General features: G+C 37.5%; 1 protein-coding gene across 2 annotated transcripts in view; it reads left to right on the top strand.

Moving 5' to 3' along the window:
* The window catches only part of tmem132e (transmembrane protein 132E), a 541290-nt gene extending 521656 nt beyond the window's left edge, over positions 1–19634 (top strand). For both annotated transcript variants that reach the window (XM_079815982.1, XM_079815981.1), the window contains exons 7-9: positions 2489–2765; positions 6603–6797; positions 15929–19634. In XM_079815982.1, coding sequence (XP_079672108.1) covers positions 2489–2765; positions 6603–6797; positions 15929–16999 — 1543 coding nt within the window. In that variant the 3' untranslated portion in view covers positions 17000–19634. The remainder of the gene's footprint in view (positions 1–2488; positions 2766–6602; positions 6798–15928) is intronic.
* The last annotated feature ends 663 nt before the right edge of the window (positions 19635–20297 follow it).

The raw sequence follows: 20297 nt of genomic DNA, 5'->3' as shown, positions 1-20297 counted from the left end.
AGAAGGCAAAATCCAAAATCCTTGTCCTTGTGGGGACATTTTTTAGTCCCCTTGAGGAAAACAGATTATAAATCATACTAATTGATTATTTTGAAAATGTAAATTGCATAAAGTTCTCTGTGATGGGTAGGTTTAGGGGTAGGGTTAGTGTAGGGGGATAGAAGATACAGATTGTACAGTATAAAAATCATTATGTCTATGGAAAATCCCCATAAAACATGAAAACACAACGTGTGTGAATGGTACTGTGCAAAAGTATTTTTTTACATTAGTATTTTTACCAATAAAAAGGTTTTAAGCCAGTTATTTATATATTTTACTGTAGTGTGTCAGTAGAAAATATCAGTTTATATTTTCAAACATTCCTTTTGCTATTAATTGTAATAATCCAGGGAGATTTTTATATGCACAAGGAGTCAGACAACAGCCGGTATGCTCCACACAGAGATCTGATCTCACCATCATTGAGTCCATCTGGGATTACATGAAGACAAGGCTGTAACCATTTGGCCATTTCTAATTATTGGGGGGGGGGGGGGGGGGGGGGGGGGGGGGCTTGTCCCCCTCAATGTCTATGGTGGTTACGGCCCTGCATGAAGATACAGAAAAAAACTGAGACAGACTACATCCAGAAGAACTGTGGCAAGTTCCATGATGCTTGAACAAACCTAGAATATTGAATATATGTTCTAGGTTTCTTGAATATTCTAGGTTTATAGGTATATTGAAGAAACCAAGAATGCAATATGCAGTATAATATGAGTTACAAAAACATATTTCTGGTTATATAAAGGCTATATTGAAACCATACCGAAGACGAAACTGCATGAGGCAATACAAGCATCAAAGGCATTTCTGTATTGCTTATACATGCATGCATATTTGTGCAAAAATCCACTCATTCATTTACTTATTCACTGTTTAATACTTCAGTTTAATAATTCAGGCACAGTGGTGTATGCCGTTATATACATGTTACTGTACATCCCAAATTACTTTTATTATTATTATTATTATTAAATCTTATCTAACCTGAAACTTATTTTTTAAATTTAGATTTTTACTAAACAATTAACCGGATTTGGATATGCCAAAGAATCCACTGCCTGTTTGAACAATGCCATATTTTCTTTCCCTCTTCCCTTCTTTCTGTTCCTCCCTCCTCTGCTCTGTCCATTTCATTCCACTACATTGCTCAATGTTAAGACGTGTCAGTGGGCAGGTTTCTCGCATTGGCCTTCCACACCGATTGATTGATGTAGCTCACTAAACTGGTGAAACAATGATGTGTCTGCAAAACCTGACACTCATTTTTATTGGATGAGCAAGTTCCCGTGCATGAAACCTCCAGTTCTCTTAACAACCTAATGAGTTCAAGCAAGTCTCCAACACTTGAGGTGTGTTCTTCTGCTCTGAAATTCACATTAACCAGTGGACAAGAGACTACAACTGTCCTCAAGAACACAGAGAGCATCTGTCTGCCAGGTTCTTCAATTGATGCAAAAGCCTCTTGTTTTTCACCTCCATGGAAACAGGAGCATGTGTGTAACTCAGAAGAGAGCAAAGCGCTGATCAGCAACTGCTTTCCACTATTATGAGTCTTCTACTTCTGTGTTTGTGTGCCTGTCAATCTCTCTTTTTTGCTGAGAAGTGCCAGTGTGTCTCCTTACATGATAACGCACTGCTTTACATTCAGTTCAATTTAGGCTTATCGATGGACATGCTTTGTCAGACACAGACAGACATGTTGTCTCTATATCTCCAGTCATCTGATTAATTAGTTATGTGTGTAGAATGGGTGAAGTTGCATTTATCTCTCTAGATCCCCACAGCCCTTATACTGCTTTCTCTCGCTTACCTCACGTGGTGACATGCTGCCAAGGGAGCAGATTAGATAGATCCAATGTGATGGTATGTGTGAGGCACGCAAGAGTCACTGATGCGAAAACTCTTTGAAACAGGTCTCCAGATGATGCACTTTTTGATACTGGCATGCAGTTCTAACAAACATTTTGGAGGGAAATCACGATGGAGCGTTGTTTATATGCACACATTTTCTATTAGCTATTTCAACACCCAATGCACTTTAGAAATGCAAATTAATTAGGTAATGGCAAAAGCATGCCAAAAAATCTGTGCTGAGCGCAATTTACTCATTGCAATTTTAGAAGCGAGCACAATACACAGTATATTATCCTTCACTATAGGGAAAGTGTACTCCTCTGTGCAATGTCTTGAATGCATGTCTTATTTGAAGATCTTTGGATGAACAACTGTTGCTATGGCTCTATAGAAAATGTACACCAACACCTCCCTTAAAAAAAGATATATATATTGGATGGATGGATGGATGGATGGATGGATGGATGGATGGATGGATGGATGGATGGATGGATGGATGGATGGATGGAAGTCACACTAGCATGCATATTAATGAAACCTAAATTCTAGTGTTAATTTCTTATTTAACCCACAATCATCTCTTTAGAACGGCCAGAGACAGCGATGACGATGATGAAGATGACCGTAAAGTAAGCCGAGGATGTACACTTCAGTACCAGAGGGCCCAGGTTAAGGTTCTGACCCAGTTCCACACAACATCTACTGAAGGCACAAACCAGATGATCACTATGCTGGGTCCTGACTGGCAAGTGGATGTGACTGAGCTGGTGCAAGACTCTCTGAAGGTGGTGGACGCCAGGGTGGCTGAGCTGGTGGACAGGACCGTGCTAGTGGCCAACGAGCTTGGATCATCCACTCTGAAGGTAGAATACAAATTAGTCCTATAAATTTAGGATTGATGGAATAAATGGGGAAGAGGTGAATGGAGCTCTCAATACCATATTACAATGCAGCAATTTAATTTTGCTATATAACATTCTCTTCAGCCAACATTATTGGACACTGGTCCTTACTCATAGTTTTTATACCTGTCAGGACATACAAAGTGTCTAAGGGACAATTGTTCAATCCCTTTTATTGTCTAATATATGCAAGTTAAAAAAATTTACTTTCACTTTCTTCCCTGATGTTATGTGTTGGCCGCTGGCAGGGTGGGCTGTTTTATTTTATTTTTACTTTGCTTTGAGTTTATTATACTTGCTTATATAACTGCAAGTAGATTTTTTGTGTGATACATTCCACTATATAAACTGCCAGTATATCAGCAAGTATAATAAAATCAAAGAAAATCGGCCACCCTGCCAGTGTCTAAAACATATTATTTGAGAAGAAAGATTTTTTTAATTTAATTTAATTTAATTTAATTTAATTTAATTTAATTTAATTTAATTTAATTTAATTTAATTTAATTTAATTTAATTTAATTTAATTTAATTTAATTTAATTTAATTTAAATTAATTTAATTTAATTTATTTTTTTATTTTTTATTTATTTTATTTTATTTTATTTTTTATTTTATTTTATTTTATTTTATTTTATTTTATTTTATTTTATTTTATTTTATTTTATTTTATTTTATTTTATTTTATTTTATTTTATTTATTTTATTTTATTTTATTTTATTTTATTTTATTTTATTTTATTTTATTTATTTTATTTTATTTTATTTTATTTTATTTTATTTTATTTTATTTTATTTTATTTTATTTATTTTATTTTATTTTATTTTATTTTATTTTATTTTATTTTATTTTATTTTATTTTATTTTATTTTATTTTATTTTATTTATTTTATTTTATTTTATTTTATTTTATTTTATTTTATTTTATTTTATTTTATTTTATTTTATTTTATTTTATTTTATTTTATTTTATTTTATTTTATTTTATTTTATTTATTTTATTTAATTTATTTTATTTATTTTATTTATTTATTTTATTTTTATTATTTTTATTTTACTATTTTTTGTATTATGTTCTGTTTGCTTGTTTGAATAGCCATGATGCTAATGGGATTGAAGACTTTCTCTCATCTCATCCTTTCTCTGTTCTCTTGTGGCAACAATTGCTCAGTCCAAACCTAATAATTACTTAATTGTTTTTAAACAGACAGATTGCTAAGAATATAAATGTAGTTTATAGATAAAATCAACAAGGGTCTAAAATCAATGTTCAAAATTCTCATATATAATTTATCTAAGTTAGCTCTGCTGCTGTCTTTATCTTTTCATGCCCCTTTAGAAAGCTATTCATATGCATATTTAGTCCCAGTAGGCTATTCAGAAACTAGGATGTTTGGCAAGAGAATTATCTGTGCAATATAAAACTTCAATAGTTTTAAATTGGGGGAATCATTCTTGAAAGTGACGTTTCCTCTCTATTGAATCAGCACACAATCAGTTCATTGTGTCCAAACAAAGAGAGTTTTGATTGTTCGTGACAGCTTCATCACACCTCTCCACAGTGTTGTTTGTTGTTTGGCTTCAAAAAAGTGTCTTTTTTTGCCCATAAACTAATTTGAGCATAAAAGAAAAAGTTTGCTAATTAAACTAGGGAAAACTGCAAAGGTCATTAATAATTAATGGCCAATGCAGATTTCGAATGTTTTTGCTGAATGTGAGCTGAAAATAAATGAGTCTGAGCACAGCAGCACCATTTCACCCTTCTAAAAAAGAAAGAAAAGGAAACAAGGGAAAGGTATGAATAATGTTGTTTATCAGTCCACCACACCAAGGTTTTTTAGCTTATTTGGTGGGTCTTTGATCTTTCTCTGCCACAGCGCTCATTCTCCACCCGTCACTATGACCTGAACACAAAGACGCACCGCCGTTAAGCTTTGAACGTTTCTCATGACAGAATCTTATGAACAGCAGAAGGTATTGCTGACCCGTTCTCGGCATCGACTGAACTGTAATGGTCCTGTGAATCCGTCTACAGTAGCATTAATTGTACAATACTAACCCTCCAAGCCTGATTCTATGTATTTCCTATGACTTAATTGGCTTTTCAGGTTTACCAAGTACAGGAATTAGGTTCTGGGGAATAGGCAGTCCCTTTTTAGCCTTTGAACACACTCTATTCAAGCATGCAACGCTCTGGTTATAATGCTAACATCAAAAGCAGATATATCAGCAAGTATAATAAAACTAATTGCAACCGCCTGGATACCAAACTAGCCCTTTCTGGCAAGAATTTGTTTTCAGTTCCCCTTTTTCTATCTGTCATTCCTTTTCTCTCCTTCAAACACACTGTATCTTTGAAGCTTGCCTTGAACTCAGGAAATAAGACATGCAGGAACAAAACAGTTTAGTTAAATTATACATTCATCTGCCCCCTATACATGCATCCCTTTTCCAACAGGAGGAAGGGAGAGAGGATTGTATAGGACTGGAAGGTCAATGAACTGTAACAGCCTGCTTCAAATCATTAGTGCATTGGGACACAAACAATGTGCATCTGGGACATATGGGTCGCAAGTCTAGGCTGGATCAGTAAAAGCCTGGGTTCGGCTCCCTGATGCCAACCGCACACCAAGACATCGTCATGTTCTTCAGCGAGAGATAAGGCTGGAAAACGGCTGGATGGTTTTTCTATGCCAAAAGATGGTTGAGCATTGCCACTTCACAGACGAAGTATAATCAGCAGCATGGCTAGTTCATAAACCTACATCAGCGTTGAGGGCTTTTAGCTGGAGATGGGTGATTTTGAAGAGGGAAGTAATAGTAGGTTGGATGAAAATGTTTGCTGTAGAGGTTGGAGATTTTTGAACACCATTAACAGTCATTATGGATTTTATTGGGCTAAATTATCAAGAGCAAAATTTGCTTGTGTAACCAGTTCTGACTCAGCTGTGATTAAGACAATTAAATAAAGGTTATATTTTGTTATTCTTTGTTCTGTATAGCTATAAAGATAAGATAATGCCGTTAGATAATGCTGTATAGCTGTTAGATTAGATAATGATCTCAATTCGCAAATATCATGTTGACATTTGCAGTTGGTGTAAAAAGAAAAGAAAAAACAACTTCAGTTTCTGTCAACATTTTTTAGTGTTCTTTACTAGTCATAATTCTTTAAACTTCTGTTTGTCATGGAGAGACTGAAGTGTAGGCTACTTTAAAATTCATCCAATCTCCATGTACTTCTCCCTCTTATTGTGTCTTTCTTGAAGCAAAAACGCTCCTAGTAGGCTGCCTTGTTCTTGTCTTGCAAAATGTGAGTTTAATTTAATCTTTCTGAATTATGAAAAGAGAAACACTATCCCTATATTGAGGCTCTAACTTAGCGCTATGTGGCTCTAGGGATTGGCAGGGTCTCACGGTTCAGCAAAGATACCGAAAAAAATGAGATTCTCTGACCCTCCTAGTCGTGCCGCCCCACTTGACTTTTCACTCGGTAAGTCCCTGGTGACCTTTAACGCTGGTAGGAGGTGAAAAAATGGTGACATAATGGGTTTGAAGTGTCAGCTGGAGGATTTATGTGGAGGCCGAGTGCTGGCCGTCCTCCGGGGAAAAGGTGCATTTTCCCATGCTTACTTTACTCAGTGGGCTGCATCTTGAATATGTGGGATTACTCACTAAATGTTCCTTTTTGACAGGAATTGTAATTTCACTCCTCACCATTCTTTCTTCCATTTAGACTGTTTTTACCTCCATTGTCTTTCGTAATGTAAAATTGCATCTTGTTTTGTTGATTTCAGGTTGAATCCCCACTGGCAGTGGAGGCGGTACTGGGAGAGACGCAGTTCTCTGTGGTAGACGAGAAAGTGTCCATAGTGGAGCTTCGTGCTCATGCCATCTCGGGGCTGGCACTTAATCTTCAACCAAGCCCTGGCAACAGCCATACCATGGTTGCTAAGGCAACTGGCCTGCAGACTCTCTCCACTCTTAAGCAGGTATAGTTTTTCACACCTTCTAGAATAAATGACATTTCATCTGGCTTTCTTGACAGTATTTAGTTACACTTTTAACAAAATACAGATTTCTAGAATGTACAGTATATTTGATTTTGTGCTTGTCCAAGGCAAGGTATCATTATTTAAATAACATAAACATGAACTGAAATTGAATCAAATGTACAAAATGAAGGCTTATATGATTCCACCCTTAAGCTGTATTGAAAACCTTGTTTAGACTGACCTATTATAAAATTGCTTGTTATGCTATATTATCACTGAATATTGGATTCAATCTTTTTGTCAACTTGTTTCCTTTCAATTAGGACATGTTTTGTATTTCTTTTCAGAACTGATTGGCCTCATTGATCTGAGCTTATATTAATTTATAATTTGTTACATTTATATAGTGCTTTTCTGGGTATGCAAAGCACTTTACATGGAAGTGGGGGGATCTCCTCAACCACCACCAATGTGCAGCATCCACCTGGATGATGTGACGGCGGCCATATTGTGCCAGAATGCTCAGCACACACCAGCTAATTGGTGGAGAGGAGACAGATTGATGAAGCCAATCAGTATATGGGGATGATCAGGAGGCCATGATGGACAGAGGCCAATGGGCAAATTGGTCCAGGATATTACGCCCCTACTCTTTTTCTGAAGGACATACTGGGATTTTTTAATGACCACAGAGAGTCAGTACCTCGTTTATAATTGTGCCACTATTCAACAATATTTACACTGTTTATCATACTAATGTACTTTAATGCTTTAACCAGGAAGTTTGTTTTGAAATGCTTTTATTTTGTAGAAAATGGAACAAAGTCATACTTGTGGTGTGTATAGTTCATAAATCTCTTATTATGCTATATTATTACCAAATATGGGATTCAATCTTTTTGTCAACTTGTTTTCTTTCAATTAGGACAGTTTTTGCATTTATTTTTTAAACTGATTGATCGTAGGCCTGAATGATTATAATATCATTTTCGGTCATTTTTGACCAGGAAACACCACAAGAGTAGCATGGTTGGGAAAAAATCCCCCAAAAAGTACAAAAATAAATAATTTTTTTGGGAATATTATACCCTGTGTGAGCAAAGTCAGTAAGTTTTAGTCCAATGCAATAACATTAGCTAACATTTTCGGGTCAAAATGACCCAGAAACAACAGGTCAAAATGACCCGGAAACAACATAAGGGTTAAGCTAGTAGCCAAGGCAATTTTGATGAAATGAAAAAATGATGAAAACAAACAACAAAATTGCTAAAACTAACTAAAATCAAAGAGAAAACTAAATATAAACACAAAATCTAATTCAAAATATTAACTAAATCTATAATAGTATATCAATCATACTAAAATAACACTGTTCCAAGAATATCTACCAGCTCTAATAAACTTGTCCAAGATGGTCTACCAACTCATTCTGGCCCCCATGTGTAGACTAAACCAGCTACAGACCATGTAAAACCATCTGAAGTGTCATATTTACGTTGAATTGTCATGGTACCATCTATGTGAATTTGTGTAAAATATAATAGGTCTTAGACCCTGAATGAAGGTACAATATCAAGTTATATATTGTGATTTGAAACCCTAAAAAGATCACACTTGTTTAGGGTCAAGAAACACCTCAGTTAATTTATACACAAAAAGTTGTATCTTCATGTAATTATCTAAATATGACCGTATCATTTGTCAGCATACCCCTCTGCAGCCGAATCAATGGAAAAGCTCTAACCTTTGGCCCTCTGCAACTAATTATGCAAGTGACATTTATGCGAAATTCCTCCTTGTTGCTTATTCTGCTTCTCAAGAGTTAACACTGGCTGGACTCCTCATATTGATGAATCGAGTCTCCATGAAGGTTATACACCAATGGCAAATTAGCCTCCGCACAGTCTTCCAGCCGGCCCTCACTACTTTAATAAAGGCTAGTTTGGCATTCAGACATATTCAAATCTCCTTTAATATCAGCACACCAAATGAGCAAGCATCTTGCTTAATAAGCCACCGCCACCTCTGTTCTCTGCCGTTCTCGAGTGTCATCAGGGGAGCTCCGTGCATTTGCTGTATAATCTTTCTCAAAGCATTAATTGGAGCACATTCGCTCGTATTTTCAAGTGAGGGCCTCGTATGCTGCCGGGCTAATTTATACAATGTCTTGGGCAGGTCGCGGAGCCCTGCCGCGAGAGCTTGGGGCCTTTTTTCCTGCTCTGTACTTAGCCTGTGACCAACATCTAACATCAGACGAGGGTGGCTGCTTTCAGTTCACGCATTAAACTCCAGCGGCTCTCCCCCGCTCTCTGCTTCACCACCTTTGCTTTTAATTAGCGTAATGTATGGGCCTAAGTGCTTGTGGAGACTGTGCAATAAACATCACTGATGACCCTCCTCCTCCACTGCTACCAGTCCATCATTTCAATCCTTCAGTGCACTTACCTACTTCACCTCTGCAGTCACAAAATAACAGCAGTTTTGCAACCATTTCTGCCTTTAGTTTTTTATTTTCAGTTGTTTGTTTGGTAATACTTTAACTCTTTCCCCACCAGTGTTTTTAGTTTATTTTATGGCCCCCAGAATATTTTGTTGTATGAATATCTGAACATGCATATCAAAAGAAAGAGAAGACCCTCTGCTTTTAAACAAAAAAAAATGCATTCTTTTTTTATTTTTAACACTTGAATGTGGGTAAATTTCATAAAAAAGCAAAATTTTGAGCAAAAAGCTGAGAAAATCGTTTTTGTTAAAGACTGCATTCAGATCAGATTCAGAACGAAACATAGATGGAGTAGATCGAGTCCATCAACACCCCAAAACTTCAGAGTCCTGTAGCTCGTCCTGGGTCGACATTCCATTCAGTAACATTAGGCAGTTTTGATTTATATGATGTTTAATGTTGATGATCACGTTATTTTACATAGGCATATGATTACATATGATATTGCTTGTTTCTGCATCTTCCTCACGTGTTTTGATCAGGAGATTCAGTACGCTTTCAGAAGATGTGTTATAGCGCCCCCTACTGTTTAACAGTGAAAACACGGAAAGCCAGAAAATTCTGTCAATTCATAGTTTTCAGTCACGTGACTGTCGCGGAGGACTGGAGGGCAAAAGAGCCATAGAACTGCAGCACAAGCCTGTCAATATTCCATCTTAAAGGGGGGGTGAAACACAAGTCAATTTCAGTCAATCTCATGTCAATCTTGAGTGCCTATAGAGTAGTACTGCATCCTTCATATCTCCGAAAAGTCTTTCGTTTTAAGAAAGATACGCTGTACAGAGTCTTTCCGGAAAAAAACGAGCGGCTGGAGGCGTATCGTGTGGGCGGAGCTAAAGAATCACGAGCGCGCGCAGCTATTGCGTTGAGAGCTGAGAAAGCTGTGACATCCTTAAACGTGGAAAAACGTTATCCTAAATAAACCATGGAGATCAATCAGATTTAGCCATACATATATGATCCAGAATCAGATCTATAGGCTGAAATTGAACAGGAGAAGCAGCAACGAAGACTACAGCAGGACGTCTCTATGGTGTGTACTGTAAAACGTATAACTTATAATGGCAACTTAATTGCCTGCTTACAGCGGCTTGTCATGCGCGAGCTTTACAATATTTGTGGGTGTTTACTCATTATTTATGAGGACATCATTTGATTTATGGACTATTATATGTGATTTAATGTTAGCAGTAGCAAGCGTAATGGTTTTGCACGTCAGACTAGTGCGTGTTTACATAGAAAAACAATGGAATAGTAGCGCATTTGAATGAACGAGTCAATAGCTAACAACACAAAGACATTTGAAGCAGTTTTACTCACCGCCTGCTTCCAACCTTAATCGCTGGAACCGCTCCATCTTTCAATTTTAGACGAGCTACAAATCCACAGTTGAACTGGGCCTTGTTTATAAAACGATCGTCGCCGAAAGGGATCCCATTAACGCTGGGTTCTTTGGGAAGCTGTACAGGGTTGTCTTGGGTGTCCCGGACAACCAAAAACACACATCTTTGTTGACATTGTTGATTTCGTGACGTCCTATGACTGCAGTGGATCCAGCTTCCCTGAAGCCGAGCACAGCGCTACAATGGGCGTGCATTTGCTCTCTCTCTCTAGTTGCGCGCGCCCTACCGGGAGAAGAGCCCGTACGGCCCGTACAAGGACATTCCGCCCCATCTGACGTCACATATACCCATACTCGAAAAAACTTTCCGAAACTTATGAGAAACCGGAAGGAGTATTTTTGGCACAGAAATACTCCATCAAACGTCCAACTCTTTTTTTTTAAACTTTGTCCATGTTTAGCATGGGAATCCAAGTCTTTAACAGTGTAAAAATCTCAGTATGCATGAAACAGCATTTCACTCCCCCTTGAAAAACAAAAATATGTGAAAAAGATGCGAAAAGTTTTTGGCACTTGTTATCCATACACAGCACCTGCTGCGGTATTTCAATCACTTAACGTGAAAAACACTTAGGATGCACCAATAAGTAGTGTTGTATTCAAGACCACCTAAACCGAGACCAAGACCAGCGTGTGCCGAGACCAAGACAAGACCAAGACTTTGTGGGGTTGAGACCAAGACAAGACCAAGACCAAGGCAGGGCGAGACCGAGTCAAGACCAAGACCAGACCAGACCAGCACTCCTTAAATTCATCTAAAAGATCCATATCTACTTGAATAAATACAATTAGAATAGTAAGACACTATAGCGCTGTTACCAATCAAATCACTAACAATACAATTCATAGCACAGAAGTTGCATCTGAATTGGTACAATTACATCTGCATAAATAATGTTCAGATTAATTTAAATTTAACATTTTTAAAAATGTAAAAATTAATTTAAATTAAAACATTAACATTAACAGTCACGGAATCATTTATTCAACTGATTTGTTCAAAGCAGCTGATTCATTTAACAACGGAACGTTGCAGAATTAGCAAAGACACAGTTTAAAATGTAATTTAATATTAACTTCTTGTTTATTGAACGTTTGTATAAATCAATATAATTTGCAATCACGCTTATATTCATGAAAACAGCTCTCTTGCTCTTGTGAAATTGCTTAATTATATTCTATGTTATATAAAAAAAACTAAATCTCAGAATTGTGTGGGCATTTATATTAATTTTGGGCATTTTTGAGACAATGCTGCATTGATTTTGAACCCGACAGCACATTAACAAAAGAAATCACATTACAAAGAAGTTATTGATTGCATTTTAAGCTGTAAGTTTTACATCAAATCAGATTAATGATGTCAAATCAGACAATGCACCAGCAATTTAGTGATATCCTTGCAGTTGTGGTCTTCACTGGTCTTGAGATAAAATCCTCTAAGTCCGAGACCAAGACAAGAACGAGGAGAAATGCAGTCGAGACCAAGACAAGACCAAGACCATCAAAAAATGGTCTTAAGACTGGTCTCGAGTACTACAACACTAACATTAAGGATTCAATTAAGCAAAGTTTAATGCTAGTCAAGGATTTGTTGATCGAGTTGTGTTGCACCACTTAATTTTAAACATAGATTGAATGCATAGAAAGACCGGCTGATCGGGCAGCGTTGGCGGAGGGTGAACCGACGCCAGGCTAAAGATACTTAATCCTTATTCGTGCAACCCACCCTTAAAGTGCCTTAATATACTAAAACAGTGATATTAAAAGATCAAATAAATTTTTCATACTATATACAGGCGAGCAGATGAGCCCAGAATATGACGTAACACGTTTTCCTTATGGAAAGGTTTTCAACCTGTTGCATTTATATGGTGTTCATCTGCTTGCCTATACAAAGTATGCATAATCACTAAGGTGTATATTGAATTTGGTCTTTTAATATCACTGTCTTACTACATTAATACTTACTAGCTGGTAAAACTTACTGGTCAATGGAGGAAAGCATTGTTTTGTTTTGGGCATTCCTATAACAGTGTGACGTCTATGAATGGCGGGGAAGCTTTTTTTCACAAATGGCGGAAATTTCCGTCAATAGCAGGGAAAGAGTTTAAATATATGAATGTGTTATTAATGTTAATGTGTTAGGTATCATGAACACTGGACAACAATTCTTTACAAAGCAGCGCTGCGCAAGCGCAACTTTCTGTTTCCGCTCAAAACGGAGAGGAAAAGGCTGCAACCAGTATTTACATGTTCAAACAGCCATTTTTGTACTCGCTTTAGTGTTTATCAAACAACTCCAAATATTTAAATAGGCCTACTTAAATACTTTTCAAATGTGTTTTTAAACTTAAGTTCTTTTCATTTTAATCTGGACTAAAATATGCCAGCTCAGAACAGTTGCCTATTTATCGTCTATTATTGTAATTATTAAAAATATACTATTCTCTATTGTAATTTGAATAACCCATTGGCAGGTGTTTTTGCTTTATTAAAGCATTAATTCACTAAATGTTGATACATTTATCTAAAAACAGTCATTAAAATCATAAAAAAGTTTGCATAAGTAAAGATATCTTCATATTATATCTTGAAAGATAAATATATTAAGTAAGGCAAATTGGTCAAACTTTACAATAAGGTGTCAGTGTAAGTTGGAATGGGTTGGGGGTGGTTAGGTGAAACTGTAGGTAGTGGGGGCCCCTTTTGGAAATCTGCTTAGGGCCCCCAAAATACTAGGCCCGGCCCTGATTGCATTAACTAATTTAAACAAATTGAAGTTTGTTATGTAAAGTGTTACTGATTTTCTTGCTCTTTCTTACACTTTAGATGCCCCTTTCTTTTGTCTTACTGGCAGCCTTAAATAATTGATTTTGCTGTATGCTGGTGTAAGCGATTATTCCGTTTTAAAGTGTGTTGGATGCAAGAACCCTTTACTTTTATAGTTTGTTACGTACAGTGAATTCAAAATGACCTTCAAAATAGATCTCAAAAACTTTTATCAGATAGGAATTTAATGACTTATCTGTGTAAAAGTTGCAGTGTCATGTCCCAAAGAAGCTTGTAGAAGAATTAAGGGCCATGTGTGATTGATGTCATTTTATGTAGTGGCTAGAGTGATCTCGAAAGGTCCACGATGACAACATGTCGTCTTCAATGTATTATTCAGATCATGCATATCAAAGATTCTCTTCATCTTGACAAGCAGTGTTGACAGAGCCTGAGCCTGAATGTCAGAACAACCTTGAAGTTTGTGACGAGACAGAAGAGTTTTTTTACAGCCTCACAACAGGCCGTTGCTCACTGGAGGCAGATAAATACTCCTCTTCCTGAATATAAAAGCAAAGCAACACTTCATTTCTGACTAAAAGCACTCTGGCAGAGTGGTTTCATTTTGTCTGCTTGCCAACAGGTGTAAGGTGTTGTGCTGTTCCTTTAGCAGAGAGCAAGAGCAGGAAAACAACTGTCAAGCTCAGGCTTGTTATGAGGTGACAAGAACACAAGCATTGCGCCAGTGCCGCTTCCCCTCAGTCTGTGTTTCTTATGGCCAATGCATGCAAGCACCTCTGATGTTAGCTGTATTTTGCTTGCTCAAAACAGCACAAGGTATAGGACTGTGCAAGCGTTGGGGGTGTTGATGGACTCGACCTACTCCATCTATATTTTGATCATCGCTCTGAATTCTATCCAGACAGTCTTTGACAAAAATGTAGTTTTCTCAGCTTTTTGTTCAAAATGTTGTTGAAACGTACCCACATTCAAGTGTTGATTAAAAAAAAGAGTGCATTAAACTAGAATAATTTTTGTTTGTTGTTTAAAAGCAGTGTCTTTCTTTATTTTTTGATATATTGCATGTTCAGATATTCCTACAACAAAATATTCTATGGGGCCATGTAATGTTTGTGAAAATCAGGAGATGAAGGTCAAAACACTTCAACTACTGTTTTTGCATTAAAAAAATGCACTGTGTTGTGTTAATGCTAGATGTGCCAAAGTTTACCTAAAGCTAAAGTGTTAGTTCACTGTCATTAATTACTCACCCTCATGTTGTGATCATAAGATATTCGTTCATCTTCGGAACACAAATTAACACAAATTATCTTTCTAATGTAATCTGAGAGCTTTTTGTCCCTTCATTGACAGTCCACGCAACTATGCGTCAAGCCCCTTTCAAGCCCCAAAAAGGTAGTAAACACATCATAAAAGTAATCCATGTGACTCCAGTGATTTAACCTCAATTTATCTCCAACGTGCATTCACAAAATAACATCTGCTCTTGTGTCAACACAACACGCATATGTCATAGTTGAAATAAAGTGGGGTTTTTTTTGCACGAACAAATCTTTTACACATCTTCTGAATGAGTTCAGAATCTCCTGATCAAAACACAGGCGAAAAAGACGCCGAAACAAGCGATATGCAAGCAGAGTTTATTTTCTCAAAAAGTTGCTTTTTTATTAAACTTACCCATATTCAAGTTTTGATTACAAAAACTTGTTGTTGTTGTTTAAAAGCAGAGGCTCTATTCTTTCTTTTGATCTATTGTATGTTCAGATATTCATTCAACAAAATATACTGGGGGCCATTCAATTTTTGTGAAAATTATCAAAACACTGGCGCTGGCTGGCAACTTTTTTTAAAAACGCTGGCAGGAAAAGAGTTAAAAAGATCTTCATTTGTGTTCCGAAGATGAACGAATATCTTACGGATTTGAAACTACATGAGTGTGAGTATTTAATGACAGAATTTTCATTATTGGGTGAACTATCCCTTTAAGGGGATCGCACACCTGACACAGCAAGTGGATGATGTACAGTTATATAAATTAAAATAAACCTTTTGTATTAATGTACTGTACATACAACACTGACCACCATTCAGTGTCCATCAACGGCGCCTAGCTACGCCTTCAGGGGCTACACAAAATTATTTCACACCAGTGAGTGCTATTCATGTAGTTTTTCATTAAAGTTCAAATTGACCTTAAATCTCATCAGGAGTTGACTTTGAACTTGAGCGTGCATGTACAGAATGACGTGTTCTATATGCAATACCAATGCAACGCGGCGCTTCTCATTCAGTGTGGAATTTCAGTTTCAGAATTTATACTATTCAATATAGTGCATCACAGACAACAAAGTAAGAATTCAAAGACAGATTTGAAGGTTATCTGTTGTTTACGGGTTGATGCTCACAATTTCTTTCGTTTTGTGTTTGTAGGAGGCCAGTTTGTCCATCTGGGTTTACTACAGTGACAATACCGCCGCCCCCCTGAGTATGTACGACCCTAAAGACTACAACCTCAATGCCTCCACAGCAGACGATAAGGTGGTTTCGGTGGCTCAACAACCCCAGCAGCGGTGGCCAGTCATCGTTGCCGAGGGTGAGGGTACAGGAGAGGTAGTGCACGTGGAGATGACCATCTGTGAAACCTGCCAGAAGACTAAACGCAAGAGCGTCATTGCTTCATCGCCTGTGTTTATCAAAGTCCGCTTTGGACCAGATGAAGACTCTGAGGAGGAAGTGGATACAGAAACTGAAATAGACACCAGAATTGCTGCCAACACGAGAAAGCCCGCTATCGATCCCAACGTAGGTGGTGCAGGGTATGAGCCATCTAATGAGCAACCCGCAAGCGTGCCTATTGATTACACCAACTTCCCTACAATGAGCAATCCGGAGGAACCAACTGAAGAAGATGAGGAGGATGACGAATTTGTGCACAATCCCCGTAGCATGACTGACCTAGAGATCGGCATGTATGCTCTTCTCGGCGTGTTTTGTCTCGCCATACTGGTCTTTCTTATAAACTGCATTGTGTTCGTGTTGAAGTATCGCCATAAGCGCATCCCTCCTGAAGGCCAAGCCAACATGGACCATTCCCACCACTGGGTGTTCTTGGGTAATGGGGAACCCCTGCGCACCCAGAGCGACCTCTCGCCTCAGACGGTGGAGAGCCCCAGCAACACCTTGGAGGGGGTACAGACTTGTTGTCACGGGGACCACCACAGCAGTGGCAGCTCCCAGACCAGCGTACAAAGCCAGGTCCACGGCCGAGGAGATGGCAGCTCCGGCGGTTCCACCAAAGACCACGGAGAGGACGGCAGCTCGCCAACCTCCAAACGCAAGCGCGTCAAGTTCACCACCTTTACCCTTCCCACAGAGGATTTACCCTACAACTCCATCCCCATTGCCAACGAAGAGGACATTCAGTGGGTATGTCAAGACATGGGCTTTCAGGACCCAGAGGAACTGCACGACTACATGCGCAGGATAAAGGAAATAGCCTGATCGGGCTGTATGCTTTCTAAAGACGTTCCTTTCTATTTTTCTCTCTTAATTTTCACTCTAGAGGAGGTACCTTTCACGAAAAAACAACCAAGGCCTAGTGTCCAGTTTTGTTGGGGTTTTCTGCACAGTGCTGTTTCCCTTACACATTGAAACTTGTACAAACTAAAAATAAATATTCATGACGCTGCCAGGGAAGCCAAAGACGAGTCTTAAGGGATTCTAGCAAAAATGGCTTTAGCGGTGTGTGTGATTGCTGCTCAGTAGAAGGGTGACTGTACAATCTTTAAGGGAAACAGAGTTTTTTAGTTGTGAACACTAATATCAAAATGGATCCCTGAAGTACTCAATCATGTGTGGGTCACCCTGCTGTGGATAGGATCTTTCTCAGAGGAATGCCTGGAGTCTTGGCACTGTGTCCATTCTTCTTCTTCTTCTTCTTCTCTTTTTTTTTAATTCAACAGATTATTCTCCGACAAAGAGGCCTTTGAAGTGCAGATTCTACTTTTGTCCCAGATTTGTGTTTGAGATGGATCATGTTCATGCCATTGTTGATAAACCTGACACTTAGCCACAGAAACTGTCAGGGACGTTCGTGAGAACGTGCCATGGATTCTTTTCTGTCAGTGTTGGAAAAGTTGAATGGTTTTATCCCCTTGCCCCTCTTTTCAGTGTTATCTCGGTTCTACACATGCCTTGGTTGTTGAATTAGTTCTTCGTCTGTCTTTGGTATTTCATACTCATTCTCAATCTGGATGCCACCTCTTCTTCTCTCACTGTCTTGGTTAAGTCAGATGCCTTATTAAATGGATCTCAATAGTCACAACCTCTCTCTGTGCTGACACCACATTTGTTCACATTGGTAAGGGCCAAAGCAGGGGCAACTCTACAGATGTTTGTATCTCAATTAAACGTGTCGGCATGGGGAAGGCGAGAGCTTGTACATTGTGGAGTTAGGTATCTTCTCCAACATTCCTCTGCATGAATGGAGACTTGGAGGCACAATTAGCGCTTTTTTTTCTTCTTTTTTACTTTGTATATGTTTGTATTGTGAGAATTATCTAATCATACATAAATGAAAATAGAGGACATATCATGTTACCATGCATTACATGCATGTGCCAGACCCTCCCTCCTGTGTACATACCATGTTCAGTACATGACGACTGCTGAGGCTTAACTCTGAGAAATAGGGGATGCAGATGTTATATAGGGACTCGGCAGCCAGATACTTGAATTTCAGTGAGGCTCTCTTTTCTCTTTCTCTTTTTCTGTCTCTTTACTGATCTCACCGTGAATTCCCATCCAGGTGGTAATAGAGTTAAGATCTCTGGTAAAGATAAAATGCTATGCAAACACACTGGAGGGGTTGATTATTGCGGTTAAGTTAATCTGCCCTAGATATCATTATAGCGCCACGGTTACTTTCGTTAATATACCAAGAAATATCTCAAAATAGTTGTAACATCTGCCACAATGTAAATTTTGAGGTTTCATTTTTTTTTTACTTTGAAGCACGCTAGATTTGATAAAGAAAACACCACAGAATGCAGTAGCACAGTAGATCAAGCCCAAAAATGTAAGCATTTACTAGTTTAGAAAGGGTCAAACTAGTAACGGGTCTGGAAGCTTTTTTTGTGGTGGGGCACAAAGAAATTGTATCTGTATTGCTGCTGACCTATCACAGGTTAGTTTCAGGGTTACAGTCCCCCCAGTTTCTTCAGGATGTCTAAATTCACACACTGTATTAAATGCTTATTTCCCACTTTGCTTATTTGTAACATGCAGGATTTACCCTTGACTTTGTTAGTCTTATTAGTCATTTTTCTGTAACCGGGAGGGAACACCTATTTTTGCTTTCTTTGTTTTATAGATTTTACTATAATATTATTTTTATTTAAGAAAAATAATAGATCACCCCTAATTTAATCAGGGGCCCTTTGCACTCCACATAAGAGTCACAGAGAACATAATACTGACACCTCTCCACCTTTCTCCTATGATTTGTTGCCCCCTTCACCCTTTTTCAAAAAAGGAACCCTCAGTCATATGACGTGTGACTAAGTGTTAATTGATAATGTAACATGTCAAGGTATTAGGTTTTGATTGGCAGCTGGAGTGTTGGTCAAAGGTTCATTTTGGCCCTCACTTTACAGATATGGTGGCTCAGAACTGAATGTTAACTTTTCAACTGTACCTTGAGGATCAAAATGAACATAATTCCCCATGTATTATTACGGTCTTCTGATGGGGTACGTGAGACTCGATACGACTACTAGCAAGTCTCTGGTAGCAGCTCATACACTTTTCCGTTGTGTAACATCACCATGAGGACATTATTGGTTTCATATTGTTTTCTACTTTTAACTGATGTACGTATGTATATGAATTAGCAGTTGCAATATCTGCGCTTTCATTTATCTTTTTCAAGAGGAGCTGCTACTAGGCCTTTGCCTTGACCACATGCTGTGTTGTGGTGTAGATTTGAGCTGTACTCTATGACCTGCTGAAGCACGGTACTGTCAGCCATGTGCTGTCACACCCTTAATGTACAGAGCACTGTTATAACATCCTGTATCCTCCCTAAAGAACAACTGTTGTATTTCCCTCCTTATATGTAAGTACTAAAGAAAATACAATACATAAACTTGGTGTTATGTCTTTTACTTGTAAATGTCTCTGTATTTTAATGCGCAATCCAAACAATAGTTGCCCAATGAGCCTACTGAGCTGTCTAGACAGCTGTTAATTTATTTATAATTCATCCATTTATAAGGACTATTGTGGTTTGTTAACAATAATACACAGTCAAAAGAAATGGAAAAAAAAAAAAAAACCTTCCTTTTCAAACGTTCCTGCTATTATTTTTTTTATAATGGCATTAGTAGCATCAGCACCCAAGGCAAGTTGTTAAAATATTTTAATTGAAAAATTACAAAGACAAACTTTTTTTTTAAAAATGCACTGATGAACTGATTACATTAAGACCAGAAACCTTTTGAAAGTTAATGGGGTAAATTTTGAATTGTGAAAAGAAATGTGCTTAATTGTATTGAATGTCCATGTGTACTTTAGATCTTAAAAGTATATATATATATATATTTATTTATTTATTTATTTTATTTAACTTTACTTAACTTGCAGATAGTGTAAAATTAATTAAATTAAAGGAAAAAAATATTTAGGCAGAGTGCACTTTCATAACAGACTTTCATAACATGTTTTACTTTAAAGAACATGTGAAATAATTATGTTTTAATAATCTTTTGTCAATCTTTCATAATAGAAATAATTATGAAAT

The sequence above is a fragment of the Gobio gobio genome (assembly GCF_949357685.1).
Source record: "Gobio gobio genome assembly, chromosome: 4".
Classification (NCBI taxonomy): domain Eukaryota; kingdom Metazoa; phylum Chordata; class Actinopteri; order Cypriniformes; family Gobionidae; genus Gobio; species Gobio gobio.
Note: the sequence above shows the minus strand (reverse complement) of the source record. Positions and strands in the feature narration are given on the sequence as shown.